The sequence below is a fragment of the Narcine bancroftii genome, chromosome 13 (genome assembly GCF_036971445.1).
Source record: "Narcine bancroftii isolate sNarBan1 chromosome 13, sNarBan1.hap1, whole genome shotgun sequence".
Lineage (NCBI taxonomy): Eukaryota > Metazoa > Chordata > Chondrichthyes > Torpediniformes > Narcinidae > Narcine > Narcine bancroftii.
In genome coordinates, this window is record NC_091481.1 from 29,263,403 (window position 1) to 29,281,936 (window position 18,534).

The 18,534-nt window shown below is 41.0% G+C and overlaps 1 protein-coding gene across 6 annotated transcripts in view; it reads left to right on the top strand.

Moving 5' to 3' along the window:
• The window catches only part of LOC138748566 (ATP-binding cassette sub-family C member 9-like), a 189,907-nt gene that overhangs the window by 100,160 nt on the left and 71,213 nt on the right, over positions 1–18,534 (top strand). For all 6 annotated transcript variants that reach the window (XR_011348162.1, XM_069908983.1, XM_069908987.1 and 3 more), the window contains exons 14-25: positions 1,076–1,184; positions 5,603–5,713; positions 7,754–7,826; positions 8,426–8,531; positions 9,171–9,209; positions 10,705–10,743; positions 12,026–12,124; positions 12,807–12,891; positions 13,195–13,275; positions 14,857–14,994; positions 15,940–16,065; positions 17,885–17,984. Coding sequence is in view for 5 of the 6 variants with exons in the window: in XM_069908983.1 (XP_069765084.1) it covers positions 1,076–1,184; positions 5,603–5,713; positions 7,754–7,826; positions 8,426–8,531; positions 9,171–9,209; positions 10,705–10,743; positions 12,026–12,124; positions 12,807–12,891; positions 13,195–13,275; positions 14,857–14,994; positions 15,940–16,065; positions 17,885–17,984 (1,106 nt within the window). In the remaining variant the exon portion in view is untranslated. The remainder of the gene's footprint in view (positions 1–1,075; positions 1,185–5,602; positions 5,714–7,753; positions 7,827–8,425; positions 8,532–9,170; positions 9,210–10,704; positions 10,744–12,025; positions 12,125–12,806; positions 12,892–13,194; positions 13,276–14,856; positions 14,995–15,939; positions 16,066–17,884; positions 17,985–18,534) is intronic.

The window sequence follows — 18,534 nt, forward strand, 5'->3', positions numbered from 1 at the left end:
ACGCAACACCTCACAGTTGTTCATGTTAAATTCCATCTGCTGTTTCTTCCAGCTGGTCCAAATCCCTCTGCAAGCTTTGAAAACCTTCCTTGCTGTCCACAACGCTTCTGATCTGAGTATTGTCTTCAAACTTGCTGATCCAATCACCACATTGTTGTCCAGATTGTGGATCTAGATGACAAACTATGCTGGTCCCAGCACCAATCCCTGCGGCACACCACTAGTCCATGGCCTCCAGTCTGAGAAGCTATTGTCCACGGCCACTCACTGGCTTCTCCCACACAGCTAATGTTTTTGAATATTTTAATATGAGATTTCACATCCAAAGTACAGAGTACCTATGGACAGATGTTAAAGTTCTCAAAGATACACTACACTTAAAATCACCAATGCCTGAAGAGGGCGCACAAAATCAGTGAACTGGTGCAGACTCGAAAGGCCAACATGGCCTGTTTCCGCTCCGTAAATGGTTATATGGTTAGCAGAGCTGGGACTTTTTTCCTTGGAGTGAGGAAGCTTAATAAAGGTCTACAAGATTTTGAGAGGCTTAGATAAGGTGGACAACCAGTGCCTTTTTTCCAGGGCAGGAATAGCAAACACCAGAGGACATCTCTACATTTAGGGGAGACATCAGGGTTGAGTTTTTTGACACAGAGTTATGGGTGAATGGAAGGCCTTGCCAGGGGTGGTAGTGGAGGCTGAAACGTTAGGGTTTTTTTAAGAGTCTTAGACAGGCACACAAATTAAATAAAAATAGAGGGTTATAAGGTTGGAAGGGTTTAGATTTTTTTTGATAGGAATATATAGGGCAGCACAACTTTGAGGGCTGACAGCCTGTACTGTGCTGTAATATTCTATATTCTATGTACATTTGTGCAATACACTTGACCCCTGCATCTGTAGATTTTCTTGTACAAGTTGTTTACTCTACAAATTGCAGATCCTTCTACTGATTGCTCCGCAGACAAATTAATTAACTAGTTTTAGCCTAATTTTTGAATTTTTTACGTGATTGTTTTTTTTTTTGCCTCACTTAAAGAGAATTTTTTTTTGTGTTTTGACATACTTCCACCAGTGAACAAAAGTTGAACGAATTCCTAACCAGTGACGAGATTTCCAGTGAAGGATTTCGGGGTGGTGAGACCTCGTTGAATGTGGAAACGTGCAAAAAACATTCAGGAGTTGTAAGTAACAAGTTAAACTGGTCTGAAGGGTGGATGACTTTTCCCAGAAACCAATTTCAGCAGAATGAAGAAGATGTGACCAATGTTGAATAAATGTGGAAATTATACAGAGCTATATCAAACAAAGATAACATCAGACAAATTGCCTGGCATACTTTGTACTGGTTTAGAAGACTTGACTGTACATTAGTAATACAAGGAGAATTGTTTGGGGCAGTTTCTTTGTCAAATGTAAATCTCACCCTGTTTATTAAATATCAAAAAGCCCCTTAGTTCCTAAAGGGCATTGCTACTACAATGTTGTTACTTAACTGTTGAATAAATATTAGCCCAATGTCAAAGAATTGTAAATTATGAAGCTATAAATGTATTTTACACTAAATTTAAAATGATGGAGTCATCCAAATGTTATTCATGTGACTTTTTAATCAAAATTCTGGCACCCTGTTTGATAATGATTCTTGGTTGTTATTGTATTTCACAATAATCAATCGGCTCATATAACATTTATGAATGTAACCATATAACCATTTACGGAGCGGAAACAGGCCACGTTGGCCTTTCGAGTCCGCACCGGTTCACTGATTTTGTGTGCCCTCTTCAGGCATTGGTGATTTTAAGTGTAGTGTATCTTTGAGAATTTTAACATCTATCCATAGGTACTCTGTACTTTGGATGTGAAATCTCATATTAAAATATTCAAAAACATTGGTTGTGTGGGAGAAGCCAGTGAGTGGCCGTGGACAATTACTTCTTAGACTGGAGGCCTGTGTTTTATTGCCAACTTATTTTTCAAATGTAAAAAATAGAAAAAATTGGGAATGGATGTCCTTGGGCAGAAAATGGATTGAAGAGCTAGAAGAAGGAACAAGGTTGACTAGTTGGCAGGGTGTGACACATGGTATGCCCCAGGGACTCGGCTGCAGCTTCTCACTTTGTTTATAAAACGGAAGGAACTGGGAGCTTTACATTTCAAAGTTGGCTGATACTAAGTTAACCAATGCAGTAAGTGGCATCGTTTGGAATGGGAGGTAGCAAACGGATGCAAATAGATTAAAGAAGTGTGTAATCTTGAGAAAGATGAATGTCAAAGTGAAAAACTGCAAAATCTTCCATTATCGAATAATAAAAGACCAAGCAAAATGTTTTCAACATTGGTCTTGCACCCATTGAATGTAGCAAATGATATGGAGCTGATATTGTGCTGGACACATTGGTCACAACCCTGTTCCAGCGCACCCGCCCCACAGAAATACAAAGTTCTCCCTTCGTGACTTCTCCATGGAAAGCAGGGAAAATCCTTTCAGGCCAATTACTCGTTACAATTGAGATTTGATCTTTGATAAAGTAGCGGGTAACAGATTAGTAAGCAATATGCACAGTCGAGGCTTCGATAGGACTAATTGTCACCAAACAAAGAGAAGACATACTCTAAATCTGGATACAAGCAGAGAATTTCAGAAAAGAACTGAGGTCACATCAGCAGGATTTTCATTGACCAATTCAATCAACAAGATGTCCTGGTGAAAGAGCAGTGGGGATCAGAGTAAGGTGTTGTCTTCTGAAGCACAAGGGAAGATGGTTGTAGCTGTTGGAGATCATCCGTCTTAAACCCAGGACATTGCAGCAGGAGCTTCTCAAGGTGATGTCTTAGTCCCAACCAACCTGCCTGCACCATTGATGACAATCCAACAAGACACTGATGAATAAAAACACAATGCTGGAGAAACTCAGCAAGTCAAACAGCATATTTTATATAGCATAACCTTTATGACCCCTTCATCAAGGCAAAATATAGGTACCTGAATGAAATAATGGGGGGAAGGGCCAGGGAAGGAGTACAGGCCCACAAGCAAGAGGGTGGATAAGGGAGGGAGGGCACAACAGAAATCGAGGAGGGGGATATCTCAATAATGGAGAGGAAAGGGGGTGGAGAGCTGCTGGAAAGAAGGGAGAGCAATATGGTAGAGAGGGAGAATGGAGGAGAGTGGTCTAGCAGAAACCGATGTTGATGCCATCCAGGTGGAGACTGCCTAGATGGAATATTAGGTGTTGATCTTCCAATTTACAGGTGACCTTAGTTTGGCACTGCATGAGATTATGGACAGACATGTTGGCACTGGACTGGGGCGCAGAATCAAAATAGGTGGCCACTGGGATTGATGTAGATAGAGCAAAGGTGTTCAGAGAAGCAAATTCCCAGTCATGTCTGTCCATGGCCTCATGTCAAATCAAGGGCAAATATAAATTTTAGGAGCCACACCTAATATTCTACCTGGACAGTCTCCAACTGAATTCTCACATTTCTGCTAGATCACTACTCATTATCCCTCTCTTCCTTATCCTTCTGTTTCCTTTCCTCCACTTCTCCACCCGCTTCCCTTTCCATTCACGGAGATATCCCCCCCTCCCCTTTTTCTGTTGGATCCTCCCTCCCTTATCCACCGAGTACCTCGCCTGTGGGCCTCCTCTTGCCCCTCCCCCCTTTATTCAGGCGCCTACGCACATTCTGCTCATACCTTGATGAAGGACTCAAGTCCAAAACGTTGATTATCTTTGCATATAAAGTTTGACCTGCTGAATTTCTCCAGTATTGTGATTTTACTTCAATCACCGCCCCTGAAGACTTTTGTGTTTTACTCCAAGAGACTGCTGAGACTGCACTTGGTGCATCACATGGCATTTCTAGTCACCCAGCTATAAGAAGCTGGAAAGAGTGCCGAAAAGATTCACAAGGATGTTACCAGGACTGGAGGAGTGAAGGAGGCTGAAGGGCTCTTGTTTTGTAAACTTCTTACTTTAAAGAGATATAGAAAACCATAAGGGGCATACATATGGCAATAGTTATCATCTCTTTCCCAGATTAAGGAATTACAAAGTGAAGGTGAGAGGGGAATTTACTTGGGACCTGAAGGGCACCTTTTTTCACACACAGGGTGGTAGTTATGTGGAATAAGATCCCAGAGTATGTGCTAGAGGCAGGTACAATTACAACGTTTTAAAGACATTTGGACAGGTACATGGATAGAGAAGGTTTAGATTGGCCAAATGTTGGCAAATAGACAAGTTTAGTTTGGCAGCTTGGTTGGCATGGATGAGTTGGCTGAATGGCCTGTTTCAGTGCAGTAAAACTCGGTGATTGTATCGGATTTCACCACCTAATGCAGCAATACATTCCAGATAACAATCAGCCTCTGCATGTAAAACATCACGAAGATTCTCTAATAAATCTCCCGCCTCTCACCTTAAGCCAGTGGTTTTCAACCTTTTTCTTTCCATTCACAAACCACTTTAAGTATTCCCTATGCCATCGGTGCTCTGTGATTAGTAAGGGATTGCTTAAGGTGGTATGTGAGTTGGAGGGTGGGTGGAAGGTTGAGAACCACTGCTCTAGACCCAATGAAATATTTTGCTTGAGAAAACTTGTCATTGGCCCATTTCCTTTGGAGTTAGGAAACCGTGCACATAACGAGTCAATAATGTATGATTAAAACTGGTTTTCAAACTTTTTCTTTCCTGTTTTTGATCGCCTATGCTTCTTATAATCATCTATACCAGCCATTCTCAACAGGGGCCCTACGGTCCCTTGGGTGGGGGGGGGGGGGGGCCACAGCGCATTCAAATTAAAAACCTTGCTTTCTTTTCACCTCACGTAACACAAATATTTTATGGATTTTTTTTGGTGTCGTCCTTTTTATGTAGTACGGAAGAAACCAAAACTTGACTGCTTCACAGGGAAGAGGCTCATAAATGTTGAGCAGAGTCCTAGGAGAGCCTCAACTGAAAAAAGGTTGAGAATGGCTGGTCTATACTTCTATCAGGTCATCCCTCATCCTTCTTTGCTTCAGGGAAAATAAGCCCAGCCTATCCAATCTCTCCCCATTACTAAACCCATCCAATGCAGGCAATACCCCTGGAGAATCATTCTGTACTCTCTCTTGCAAAGCCCCATCCTTACTGCAGTGCAGTGACTAGAACCAGTGCGATAAGACGCCCTTTTATATGCCTAGATGAGTGAAAGCTGAGAAAGCCCGAACACCTTTACAACAAAGCATCCTGCCTGAAGAGCACCCACTCCTCCAACCTAAGCATCTCCATCGCTTTGTGTACCATCTTCCCAATGTACGGCAGCAATACATCAAGTCTTCTTCGATATACATCCAACTCCTAGAAAGTCAGGAATGACAGGCTGCATCTCTAACTATTAGTTGCACACAAAATCTCCTCCATGATTTAAAAATGGGTTTCACAGATGTGGCAAAGGTCAGGATTGATACTTGTGGTGACTGGATGTTTGTGGTCACTGGGAAGGAGACAGTAATGGAGGTAAAGTTCTAGATTGTGTGATGGGATGCAAGTCGCACAAATGAACTTTGAAAGGGTTTGATTGTATCACTTGCCTTTTGTTCACGATACAGCACACCAAGGCTCTTCACAGGAGACACGCCCTGAAGGGGAATTTGGAAGGATACGAACAGCCTCTGAAGAGATACATTCGGTCCAGGGAAACTGAAGATGTGTTGGTCAAGGTGACTCTCTGAGTTATTTCTTACTGTCACGCAGTTGTTTTAATGTGACTGATCTGTGCCATTTTGGTCAGGTAGGGTATAGTCCATAGTGTGCCTCAGGAAGTAAAAAGGACTTGCCTTGTGACCATAAGCGATAGGAGCAGATTTGGGCCATCGAGTCTGCACCACCATTCGAATTTCCCATGGTTTGGGCAGAAGGCAGACTGTAAGAGCATTCACATTCTCCATTTCATCAGTGTAATAACATTTTCATTCAAACAAAGGGACATTAATGGATGTAAGCTCAGAACCATTTTGCTACACCATGCTTAGATTGCCCTCAGGACACCAAATGCGGTCATCTTATTGGAATCTAGGTGTTTAATTAAGCTTGCTTTGGGCAACCGGCATTACAATTTTCAGTCATGGAGTCCTCAAATTAAACGGTATGCAACATGCAACATTATGCAATGCATGCATACAAAATGTGCATATCCAGATGCAAACTCACTGGACGTTTGAGTACAAGTCAGCGTAGGGCAGCATGCCTAACGTTGCAGTTAGCAAAATGCTGTTACAGCGCCAGCAATCAGGACCTGGGTTCAAATCCCACGATCTCACATATCAGGAGTTTGTATGTGTTTGCGTGGGTTTTCCCTGGAGGCTCTGGTTTCCTCCCACCCTTCAAAAAATGTACTGGGGAATGTAGGTTAATTGGATGGCACAGGCTTGTGGGTTGAAAGGGCCTGTTATGTTCCCTCTATGTCTAAATTGAAATGTAAAAGTTTCTTGATTCATTTTGATGTAATTTATTTAAGTCACTAACATTTAGATTTGGACCATAGATGAGGGATGTCAATTAAGTGGAGAGACTAGACATCCACTTGGATGCAGCACGAATTGAGATAAGTTTATTGTCATCTAATGCACAAGTACAACCTGACGTATCAGCATTTTCTGGTCCTCGGTGCAAAACACACAGTCACACATCTAGACGTAGAATATATATAGACAACTAATACACATGCAGGAGAAGCATACATACAGTAAAAGTCCTAAAATCCAGATTACTCAGGGGTTGGGATGGTCCAGATTTGTTGAACTTCTGGATTCCTTGGCAGTACTTTTAAAATTAAATTTAAGGAGAATAAAGAAATGAACAGGTAAATTTTGATTGTATTTTATATGAATAATATTTCTTTAATAAACAATGTGCAGAAAAATCAAATAAATATTTATTCATTCATTCCCGCGACTTTTGTGCATCCATGGTGCGTATGCTTGCATACGCGCACATGCAAAAACCTGCTACATTTTAAAAGTTTGAGAATTTTCGAGAAGTCCATATTCTTGGGTGGTCTGGATTTCTGGCATCTGGATTTTTGGACTTTTACTCCAGACACAAATGAATAAATAAATAAATAGACAGATTACTAAATAAATATTGTTTTGTAAATATGAGAGACTTGATGGTTAGTGTGAGTAGTTCCTTTGGTCGTTCAGCATTCTTGCTTGTGGGAAGAAGCTGTTCCTCAGCCTGGTGGTGCTGGCTCTGTTACACGATACGCTAGTATCTCTTTCCCGACAGGAGCAGCTGAAAGATGGTGGGGGGGGGGAAATCGTGGAGGGGGGTTGCTTAATGATTTTGCACTCTCTGCTGAGACAACGATGAGTGGAGAAATGATAACTGTGGTCTTTGGTAGAAGAAAGAAGAATTAATAAAAGAGTGGATGGATTTAAACTGACAGGAAAAAATAACCAAAGAAAACATTTTTATTTCATAGTAGCCTGCTTTATTTCACATAGCAACTGGAGAGTTATTGGAAACAGACACAGTCATAATACTCTAACGGGTGTTGTGTAAATCATGATTGAATAGGCCAACAAGGAAAGACTAGGGGACTGGGATAGACTGGAAAGCTCCACTAAAGGCAATGACTTTGAAGTATGAACCTTAAGACTTAATCTTCTGGGTTTAAAATATGCTAAATCTTATAGGTAAGTTGCTACTTCCACGGTGTTTGAAATGCTGTTTTTACTTTAAATTTTTTCAATTCACAGATCACTAATGGATACTTTTCATGGGGCAGTGGTGTGGTAAATCTTTCAGATATCAGCATAAGAATTCCAACAGGTAACATATGCCAATTCCCTTCAATTAAACCTTTCTTAAAAAAAACACCCCAATTTCTAACAATTATAATGTGATTATTAGAATATAATCATGTTTTAAATATGCCCAGAATGACAATTTAGGCAGCATCGATGATTTGGGCTGAAGGGCCAGGCCCTATGTCTCCATGGATATCCTGAGGTGGAAACGATTGTTGAATGTGGGAGAGGCCTATCCCTTCACGAGCTGAACAGTGCCCTTTCCTTAAAAATGAACGCTGGATCATCTGGAAGTAAACTCAGCAACGCATTCAGTTGCCAGAGAATGGCAAGTCTTTGGAACTCAGTTCCAAAAAAGAGACGATTAATAGTAAATCATTTTAAGCCTGAAACTAATCTGATTTTTAGGAAATTTGTAACATAGATTATTCACAATCGCATTGAATTATACTTCCTACATTGTGAGGTTCCAATCTCAGTAGCAGTCTGCAATTAATTCATTTTGAATAGTTCTGCTCTGCTTCTCACATTGTCTAAACCGAATCGCACCCAAAAATGGTAGGGACCACCTCCGATAGCGAACCTAGAAAATGTTGATTCAGATTTAATGTATATTTCCAGGTCAATTGACAATGATAGTTGGACAAGTGGGATGTGGGAAATCATCACTTCTCCTCGCAACTCTTGGAGAGATGTTGAAAGTTTCTGGCCATGTACACTGGAGCAAGTAAGTAAATTGTAAAATTGAAGCAACGTGTCCCTCGGTTACGAACAACCAACTTGCATACACCCCTTCATATGATCGAGCTTGCACTGTATTAGTAAATTCTTAAGTCGGATAGGCACATATATTTCATTAATTAACACTAACTAACATTGTCTTTTGGATTCTATGTTTATTGCTGTTTGTGTCAGTTGTCTTCTTGAATGCACCATCTTACAACAAAGTGCAACAGTATCTACATCAACACAATAGAGAAAACCTACCGGGGTCTTTCACTACCTAAATTAACGAAAGGAGAAGGAAATGAAAAGAATTGACTCAGTGGAATTTCTTGTTTATTTTTATTGAATGACAACATTGTTTGACTGGTTTAATGTATCCTAGATTTTGTACTTTAAATGGATGGGGGGGGAGATAGGGAGGGTGGGATGGGAGGAGGGGTGGGGGGGGGGGGAGAAAATGGCACTGTGTATATTTGAAAAGGAAAAAGTATGTATCATGGTCAATGTGGTTTATGGTGTGAAAAAAAAAGTATATGAATGCTATCCTCATGTTACGTGTTGTTTGAGGTTGAACTTGCAGCGTGTAATGCTTACTAATCCTGACAATGGTGATGCTTTTTGTTTTCAATACAAACTTCAGGGAACCTGAAAATGAGATGAGCCAGGAAACATCGTGGAGGTATTTGAAATTACTTTATAATATTTTACGATCTGCATCTATGACCTAACGTTGAAGGGTGAAAAATTGGTGATCCACCTTGTATCCGAGAGGGGAGTTTTCTGCTTAGCTCTAGAAGAATGCATACCTTCTATATTTGAAATTCATTTTGCTCTCTCAAAGTTCCTCTATCAACGCCTGTTGAGTGAGAGTTCTACAGCTGCCTGGCCCTCTTCTTATCCTTTTATTCCTTACCCTACTTCCCCCTGAGGATTTAATATTTCCATCTATCATGTATTGGTCTTGATTTTCTTGACCTGCCTTTTCTCCCAGCCCTTTATATGAAAATGGTGGTGTCAGATTTCCTTCCTAAGGTTACAAATCCAGCTCTTCACTTCTAGTCCAGCTTTCACTGGTTCTACCATTTAGTCAGATCACGGCTGATCAATGGTGTGCTTCCATTTACCACATCCCATTCTTGCACAAAAAGTCTCAATCTGTTTTTTGGGGGGTTTTAACTGACTGGCAGCCCCAATAGCCTAAAGTTCGAAATTTGCAGAAATCTTTTTATGAACTCCCTGACCTTCCTTCTGAACAGCCAAGCTTAATGTTTGATAGATTTCTCCATACATGTACCGATCTGATAAATTCTGCAATATCTATTCACTATGAATTACAGAAATATTACAACTCCAGAAGTTACATTTGCTATGTATGTTATGCCTTCAGGCCATAAGAGGTAGGAGCAGAATTAGGGCATTTGGTCCATCAAATCTTCTCCATTCCAATCATGGTTGATGTATTTTTCATCTCAGCCTCATTGTACTGCCTTCTCCCCATTACACACTTCCTAATCAAGAACCCATCATCTTCTGTTTTAAGTATATCCAATGACTTTAGCCTCCTCAGCCATACGAGACAACAAATTCCACAGATGCCCCCATCCTCTGACTGAAGAAATTTCTCAGCATCTCTGTTCTGAAGGGTCGTCCTTTACTCTGACCTGTGCCCTCTGGTCCTAGACTCTCCCATTACTGGAAACATCCGATAGCTCAGTGGTTGGAGCACTGGTCTTGTAAACCAGGGGTCATGAGCTCATTCCTCGCTGGGGCCTCATTTCTGTGAGGGGCGCTGGACAAAGTGGTGACTCTCTGTCTTCCTTACGGTAGACAAAGTTAAAGAATTTTTCATGTATGTTACATTCTGAATGTAGTATTACGTGACAATAATGGAACCGTTACCTTTACATCTCCACGTCCTCTCTATCCAGCCCTTTGAACATTCCATATGTCTCGATGAGATTCTCTCCCTTCATCTGTCTATTGTCTCCAGCAAGTACAGGTTTTGTTCCTGTCTTCTATTTCCTGATCAACCACTAAGAAGCATGTGTCTAATCTGAGTGATAAGAAAAAAAAACTTTCTGCAAGATTAAACAAAAAAAAACTTTGGGCGGTGGAAGAAATTGAGCGAGTGATCAATCACATTTTCTCTAACTTGGTTTTACCATAAATTGCAGTGCACATGAGATTGAACCTGTTTTGGAGTCGTCTGGGAGGTACTTTTTCTTATTCTTTGCCAGTAACTAATTGTGTGATGTATGATTTTTCTAGTGACACTTCATCCTGATAACCATCACACCAGTGGTAATGCTTTTTACACTTGGAACTAATCATTGCACCTTCTTCCATGTTTCAGTTCTTTGATCTCCTGAGCATTGCTTTCTTCTGCTTAGCTGCCTCATCTCTGATTCTGCCAAAGCCTCCTGAGAACAGCTTCCGTGGAAGCGTTCTTTCTGTTTTCACTGCATGCGATGCTTGTCATTTGTGATCACATTTGATCCAATGTGAGATAATGACAGAGATGTTTACATCTTTGGTTTCATAGAATCGATCCTTAAAAATCAGGCGTGAAGGGCATTAGACCAAGGGAAGGCAATCCACTATAAAAATGATGGACCTGAACAAATTTTATGATTCTGTCCAATCAAGTTCACTGTCTGTTATACTGAAGCATCATGAGAAAGTTTGTTGATTATGCAAATCCAGTGAGTCAATCCTGACGTCGCTCACCAAATCAAACACAGTGCAGAGTGCAGGGCTACAGAAAGGGAGCAGTTATTATTTTACCAGTTTTAAATTTTAAATTTAAATTTAGACATACAGCACGGAACCACCCTTCCAGCCCAGGAGCTCATGCCCCTCCTCCAAATACACTAATTAACCTCCAAACCCTGTACATTTTGAAGGGTGGGAGAAAACTGGAGAAATCCCACACAGTCAAGAGGAGAATACACAAACGCCTTATAGATAGGGCCAGAGGTTTGTTCTGGAAACTGATAATTGTCCAGCCCTTTTGTGTACTGAACTAGACCCCAGCATCTGCAGATGTCTTGTTTACCTACTGAGTGAAAGCTCTGGCCATATACTTTCTTCCCAAGCATACCACACTTAAAACATATAATGTCTCTATTAAGAAAGATAGAAGGTATTGAGAACTGAATGAAGAACATGACAGTCATTTGGAGAAAAGAAAATGAAGGCAGGACTGACTTGGGTAACATAAACTGCAAAGAATGGAATTTGAGGAAGGAGGTGCCTTTATATAAGTGCTGTGCCTGGCTCTATTTTGTTTTAAAGTCTATCACTTAGCATTAGAATATGCTGTAAAATGTGAATTAAATACTATGCGTCAGAGTTGCCATTGAGTTTTGCTCTTAATTATTTATAATCAAGGCTCTGGACACCTAAATGCTTAATAAATTTTTGGCTGTGATGTTTCTGTTTTATATAATAGATGAAATTTCTCCAATTAACTGCCTTTTCTTTTATCTTGAACAGAATACAACATTCTGTTGCTTATTCTGCTCAGAAGCCTTGGCTACTAAATACCACTGTGGAGGAAAACATCACATTCGGGAGTCCTTTTATGAAGCAAAGGTAATTGCACTTGTTATTGGTATAAAAGTAATGGAATAGAAATTGTTATTATGTTGTCTCTCGCAACAACCAACTTGAATTGCAGTTTTCACCTCATTGTTCATATCTCACGTCATTTAACAAAATATCAAAATGTTAACACAATGGCGATGTCTGTCATGCATGAATGTCCAGCTTATTAGATGGTCTATCTCGTTCACCAATAAAACAGGAGCAGAAAGAAGTAGAATGAATGCTGTAAGTAAATAGGATCCATTAGGCTCACATCAAGTTCCAGTAAATCAAAGGAAAGCAAAGAGGGTAAAAATGAGAAAATTAACTGATTTTTAAAAATATATATATAAATTACAAGAAGAATTGTACCATATAACCTGTTGGGGTTTGCAAATTGTATTAGCCTTTGAAATGGATCCTGGTCCGGCTGCTATGGTTTCCTACAGTGTAGGGGCTCTGCAAGGTTTCTCCCTCTTGGTGGGGGAGGGGGGCAGTCCTCCAGCTGCTCTGGTGCCCTCCTCCAATCCGCTGCTCCCTTGGAGCCCGTGGCCCTTCAAGTCTGGCCACATCAGTGTAAAAGCCAGGGCTCGCTCTCCCCATTCTGCAGGCAATTTAAATGTGCTCTGTCCAGAGCGGTGGATGCTACTGATGAGTTCTTTTAATCCGGACACACCTCTCACCCTCTCAGGTACAAAGCTGTCATTGACGCCTGCTCACTTCAACCAGACGTTGATCTGCTACCATTTGGAGACCAAACTGAAATTGGAGAGAGGGTAAATACTGGGCATTCTTTCACCTTTACCACACTGTTCAACTCGTGAATGTGCTTCAGGTTGTAGAGGGATTTGAGAGAAAAGCAAATGCTTCTATTTTTTGCAATTCTGATTTCCTAATAAACATCCACTCGCATGGAGCTCATTGTGCACAGGATGAATAAGGTGGAGAGTTGACATGTTTGTCGCTTCACTGGGTTTTTAGACATGCCATCCAATATGCATTGTTGAGAACTTGGTATATGCAGAATTTTTTTAAAGTTTCTGAATTAAAATGTGTCAACTAATCATTTGTTCCTACAGGGGATTAACCTGAGTGGTGGTCAGAGGCAGAGAATCTCTGTCGCTCGAGCCTTGTATCAAGAAACTACCACCGTGTTTCTGGTAAGAAACCTACACACCCTGTATTGAACATCCTTTATTGTCAGTTTCTTTGTAGGTCAAGCAGAATCTTCCATCGCTTCCAACAAGCAGCTGACAGATTAGTTCGCCAGATGCTGGATTCTGAAACCAAACGCAATTGGCTGGAAGAGCACAGAGTCGAGAAGCACCAGTAGGAACAAAAGAATGGTCAATGTTTCGGGCCAAAACCCTTCATTGAGACTGGGGACATAAAGAGCAGAAGCTAGTAATAAAGTGGATTTACACTACAGTTCTTAACACTGGTATTCAATACTCTTTACACTGTCTTCTCCAGATCCCCAGTCTCTCAGAGGGTTCCAGCCTGAAACATTGACTAATCTGTTTCTCGCACTAATGCTCCTTGACCTACTGAGTTCCTTCAGCTCATTGTTGTTTTTAAATTTGGTTTGCCAGCTGTATTGTTCCTGATGGATGGGGTATTGATATCCTGTCTAAGAATTTCAGTCCTTGCTTAGAAGCAGCAAGCATGGAATGCACAGCTTGTAAAAGTGCCTCTAAGGAGGAAACAAGTGGCCTGAAAAGAGAGTGACATAAATTGAAAAAGCCAGTTTTGCCAAATCCGCCAGATCTGGAGCCTGCAGAAATTATGAGATCCTATAAAAAAAAAATGACACATAAGGAAACCATTCGGCTCATGTTATTCATGGTTGCTCAAAAAGGAAAGCTCCAGCTACATTCCGGCACTTGGTCCATATCTATGTCCTTCAAGTAATCACTTCTGGCTAAAAACATTTCTTCCTTACTCCCTCTCAAATTCTTCTGCCAATTATTTTAAATTGATGGGCCCTAATTTTGACATCTGCTCAGGGAAATACATTATTCTCATCCATCCTCTTGTGACCACTCAGGATTTTATACACGTCATTTTTCTATCACGCTCCCACTACCTCTCCCCAAAATTCCCCTGTTCCAAGAAGAAACACAAAACAACTGCAAATTGCCGGTATCTTCAGCAAACAATTAATTGATGGAGGAATTCAGCAGGTTCGGTAACATCCATGGGTAGAAATGGTCAGTCAATGTTTTGGGTGTGAACTCTTTATCGAAACAATCCCAAAACTGTTCCGGTTTTTCTCATAATTTCTGGCCATATCCTCAAAACCCACCTCTGCACCATCCCATCTGTAATTAAGGATTACCCCCTCCCAAAGGTCTGAGGTACAAATCGGGAGATGTATAGAAAGATGGGGAAAGAACGTTGTTTAATCCACAGCCATTCAGTGAGTTAAGATGAACTGGTGGCTCTGAAAGGTCAGGCCACAAATGGCCAGAATATGTGATCACTGTTATGGGGTTCATTCAGGAGCCTGATGGCTGCAAGGAAGAAACTGTCTTTTACATGACACTGGTGAACAGGTGGGGTAATAAACTTGAAATTGTTGTGATAAAGTTATTAGAATGTATTCAGTCTGGGTTAGCAGTTCAGTGATGTTGGTGCAATCCATTTTAAAGTCACACCAACTTTGTCACAGTCCAGCAAAAGTTGGAAAATAAGACTACCTCTGTAAATGCACAAGTGTTCCATTGTTTTGCCCCCATCAGGACGATCCATTCTCTGCCTTGGATATTCACCTCAGTGATCACCTTATGCAGGAAGGAATCCTCAAGTTCCTCCGAGAAGACAAGCGAACTATAGCTCTAGTGACACATAAGCTGCAATACTTGACACACGCTGACTGGGTAAGAAGGAGGCCTGAGAAATTCAGGCGGGTGTCTTGCAGTAGATCTTAGCTATTCACCTCATACTGAGGTGAAAGGAACCTACAGCATGCAGTATTTTCAATTTCACTTTAATGCAGGCTAGTTGCTGAATCGGAATGACCGGATCTGCGTGACGCCTTTTGCCGAGTCGCTGTATGACATTTCAATTATTGAATAATCCATTCTTTTGGGCCATGGGTTGACTGGGAAGGCCAGCAATGATCGTCCATCCTTGAAAACACAGTGAATGTGTTCAGATTTACCTAAGGGGGAAGTCTGGAGTTGCATACTGTGCTGACCGATAATCTCCAATGAACAAAATGGGTTTTCACAACAACCTAGCAGTCTGTGCTCATTGTTACTGGGAGTAATCTCTGCCTTATGCACATAGATTTCCTTGGACATTTTTTTGTCCTTCCACTATTTGTCGCATTTCATCATTTTGAAATGTTTCTTAGCTATAAAATGTTTCTTAGAAGTAAAATTCACCTTTTGCAGTTTCATGTTATCTATCAAAACACCTTTTAATGTAATATTTCCATGCACTGCAAGCAATCACAGGCCTTCCAGCTTTCACTACGATCTTTTTACTCCAGCCTATTCTATTTCACTGCAGACAATACTATCCAGTTCAAGTTACTCAAAACATCGTATTCCTTTTATTTTGTATGTCTTCAATAAATTAATCTCACGAACCTTTATTATTGCTTTTTTCGGCCTTTGGATCATTTGAGCTCAAGGCCAAGTTAACGAGATCATTGATTATCCCATTGTTTGCCACATGGGTTCGTAATGCAAAACACAGACAGTCTCTTGTTCAAATCATACTTTCAATAGACTCATCCTTCGAGATTGTGACTCTAAAAGAACAATAACTGAATTTCAGCTTCTCTGATCAACTGGTGAGTTTTATTTGTCATTCAGATAATTGCTATGAAAGATGGAAGTATCATCAGAGAAGGTACCCTGAAGGATTTTCAGCTCCATGATGTGGAATTGTATGAGCAATGGAAAAGCCTTATGAACCGACAGGATCAGGAATTTGAGAAGGTAATTTGAGAACCTCCAAGAAATAATTTTGTGAACATGCCTGCCAGGTGAACAACTTGAACGTTTAATGGTTAAGGTTTACTTTCTGCTAATTGCAACTGAGAAAAAAATATGAGACAACAACCCTTTGGTTTCTGGGTAAAGCTCTCCTCCCTCCATGGGGATGGAACTCCAGCAGGCTGAACAAACCCTCAAGGCATGGTGAATCTGTAATAAAAACTGAAAATGCCGGTCACGCTCAGTAGTTCAGGCGGTATCTGTGGGGAGAGAAATGGAGTGAAGGCTTCGGGTCGGAGTATCTTCTTCAGAAATGGGAAAGGGGAAAGACAAGTTAAAGTATCAGAGAAGGTGGGAAAGGGAGATGGGGAGGGGGGGGGAAGAAAGGGAATTCCTCTGATAGAGGAAATGTGGCAGTTAAGGGGAAATTAATTCAGATTAATCTTCTTCAGGTGCAGCATGTTTTCCTGTTGTGGCTAATCATCCATTTCACACTTCTAGAACTGAATCCGATACCCTGATCTTCTGTGGACTGTGGAATGAGTTTGGGAATAATCATGCCATTTATCTCGAGCTTTGGCTTGTTCTATATTCCTTTGGCCTCTTCTCAATATTCAGCTCCATTGATCTCTTCAGAATGGAATACAAAGGTGGGGGGTGGGGGCGGGGGGGTGGAAAGAGTTCAATCAATGATTGATGCCACTCTGCTCACTCAGCACTGATGAGCAAAAAAAACAACAAATTTTTTCCTGGGGTTTAAGTTTTAGTTTTGTCATGTCACTGAGCCGATTGCAAAATAATAATTCTTGGTGTGCTGGCCATTCTGAGACGTGCTCTGCCCCTGTACTAATTTCTTCATACCTCAGGCCCACTTCCTTCTCTTCCCTCCCCTTGCATTGGGAAGGAGGTTAAAGAGCGTGAAAACATGCACCAATGGGCTTTTTGAAAACAAATTAGACATACAGCACAGTAACAGGCCCTTCCAGTCCTCGAGACCATGCCACCCAACTACACCCAATTCAACTACACCTCTGTTCGTTCTTGAAGGGTGGGAGTAAGCCCACGGGGAGAACGAAACTCCTTACAGACCGCACGGGATCCGAACCCAAATTGCTGGCCCCATAATAGTACTGCGCGGACTGCTATGCTAACCGTGTCATGTTAAAGACAGTTTCTTCCCTGCAGCCATCGGGCTCCCGAATGAACCCCACGACAGTGATCTCGTGTTGCTTTTGCTTTGTTCAAATTGATCTTCGTATTCATTGCAGTACTAGACTCTATAAATTATGCCCTTTAAACTGCTGCATGAATGTTAGAGTTATCCTGCTAGTCTGTTCGTAGAAGAACTCATCTCACCAAACAAAATATTTTGTGAGATTTTTTAATAAAAAAAGATATGGATGCTGCAAGCAAGTTCAAACTTTAACAACAACCATTTATTGCCCTTTAAATTCAATGACCTGCTTGACCATTCAGAATGTTGTTTAATGTCAATCACATTCTTCTGTGGTGAGGATCAAACTCTTGGCCCCAGCGCTTGAGATACTTAACTAACTATTTAGAATACTATTGCAAAGAAAATCTGGAGAGGTATATATTAAGCACTCAATATGATATTGCTTTATGATAGTTTTAAAAATGTCACCCCAAGAAATTTAATGTTGGGAATAAAACAGAAAGCAGCTGGGAAAATATCATGGAATAATTTAATCTTGAGTGCATGAGATGCCCATAACTTTTAAACTCGGGCAGTGTGAGCCCTGTCATGTGATGTGGTATTATTTTAATTGTAATGAACAAAACCTTTTTTGTATTTGGTCAGGAAACTGAAGGTGAAAGCCAAACCATTCTGGAAAGGAAAACTTTGCGGAGGGCAATGTATTCTCGAGAAGCCAAAGGCCAAATGGATGATGAAGATGAAGGTTGGTTGTTTGGTTGCTGGCTACTGTATGACTCCACTCCTTTCTGACCCATGGACAGTGGAGACTTCAGGTGGCTGTGTCATTTAATCTAAGACATCTCTCTGTGCCATTCCATAAGGTGGGCAGTATCTGACATCACTCGTTAATAACTTGGTGGGCAAACAATGAACTCAGTGGATCATGCAGTGGATAGAAATGGTTAGTCATTGTTTTAGGTTGGGACCATTTATCTCTGGGTCAGTCCCATTACGGGTCAGAACCCTTGAGCACAGTACTCCTCAATGAATTGAGAGTCTGCCATGTTTGCCTTCACCATCCCTTCAAACCTTACCTCTTTCTAATGTAGAATGGTTCGTCCTCGGCAACAGTTTCACCTTTGTATCTCTACGGCCACACCTCAATGAATTCCAAGTGATCCATGATGCTGCACACTTCTGAATCTCAATAGAGGGTTGTGTCCTAAAATGCTGATGGACCATTTCTATCCACAGATGCTGCCTGACTGGCTGAGGGCCTCCAGTGACTCATTATTTCCTCAAGAATCCAACAA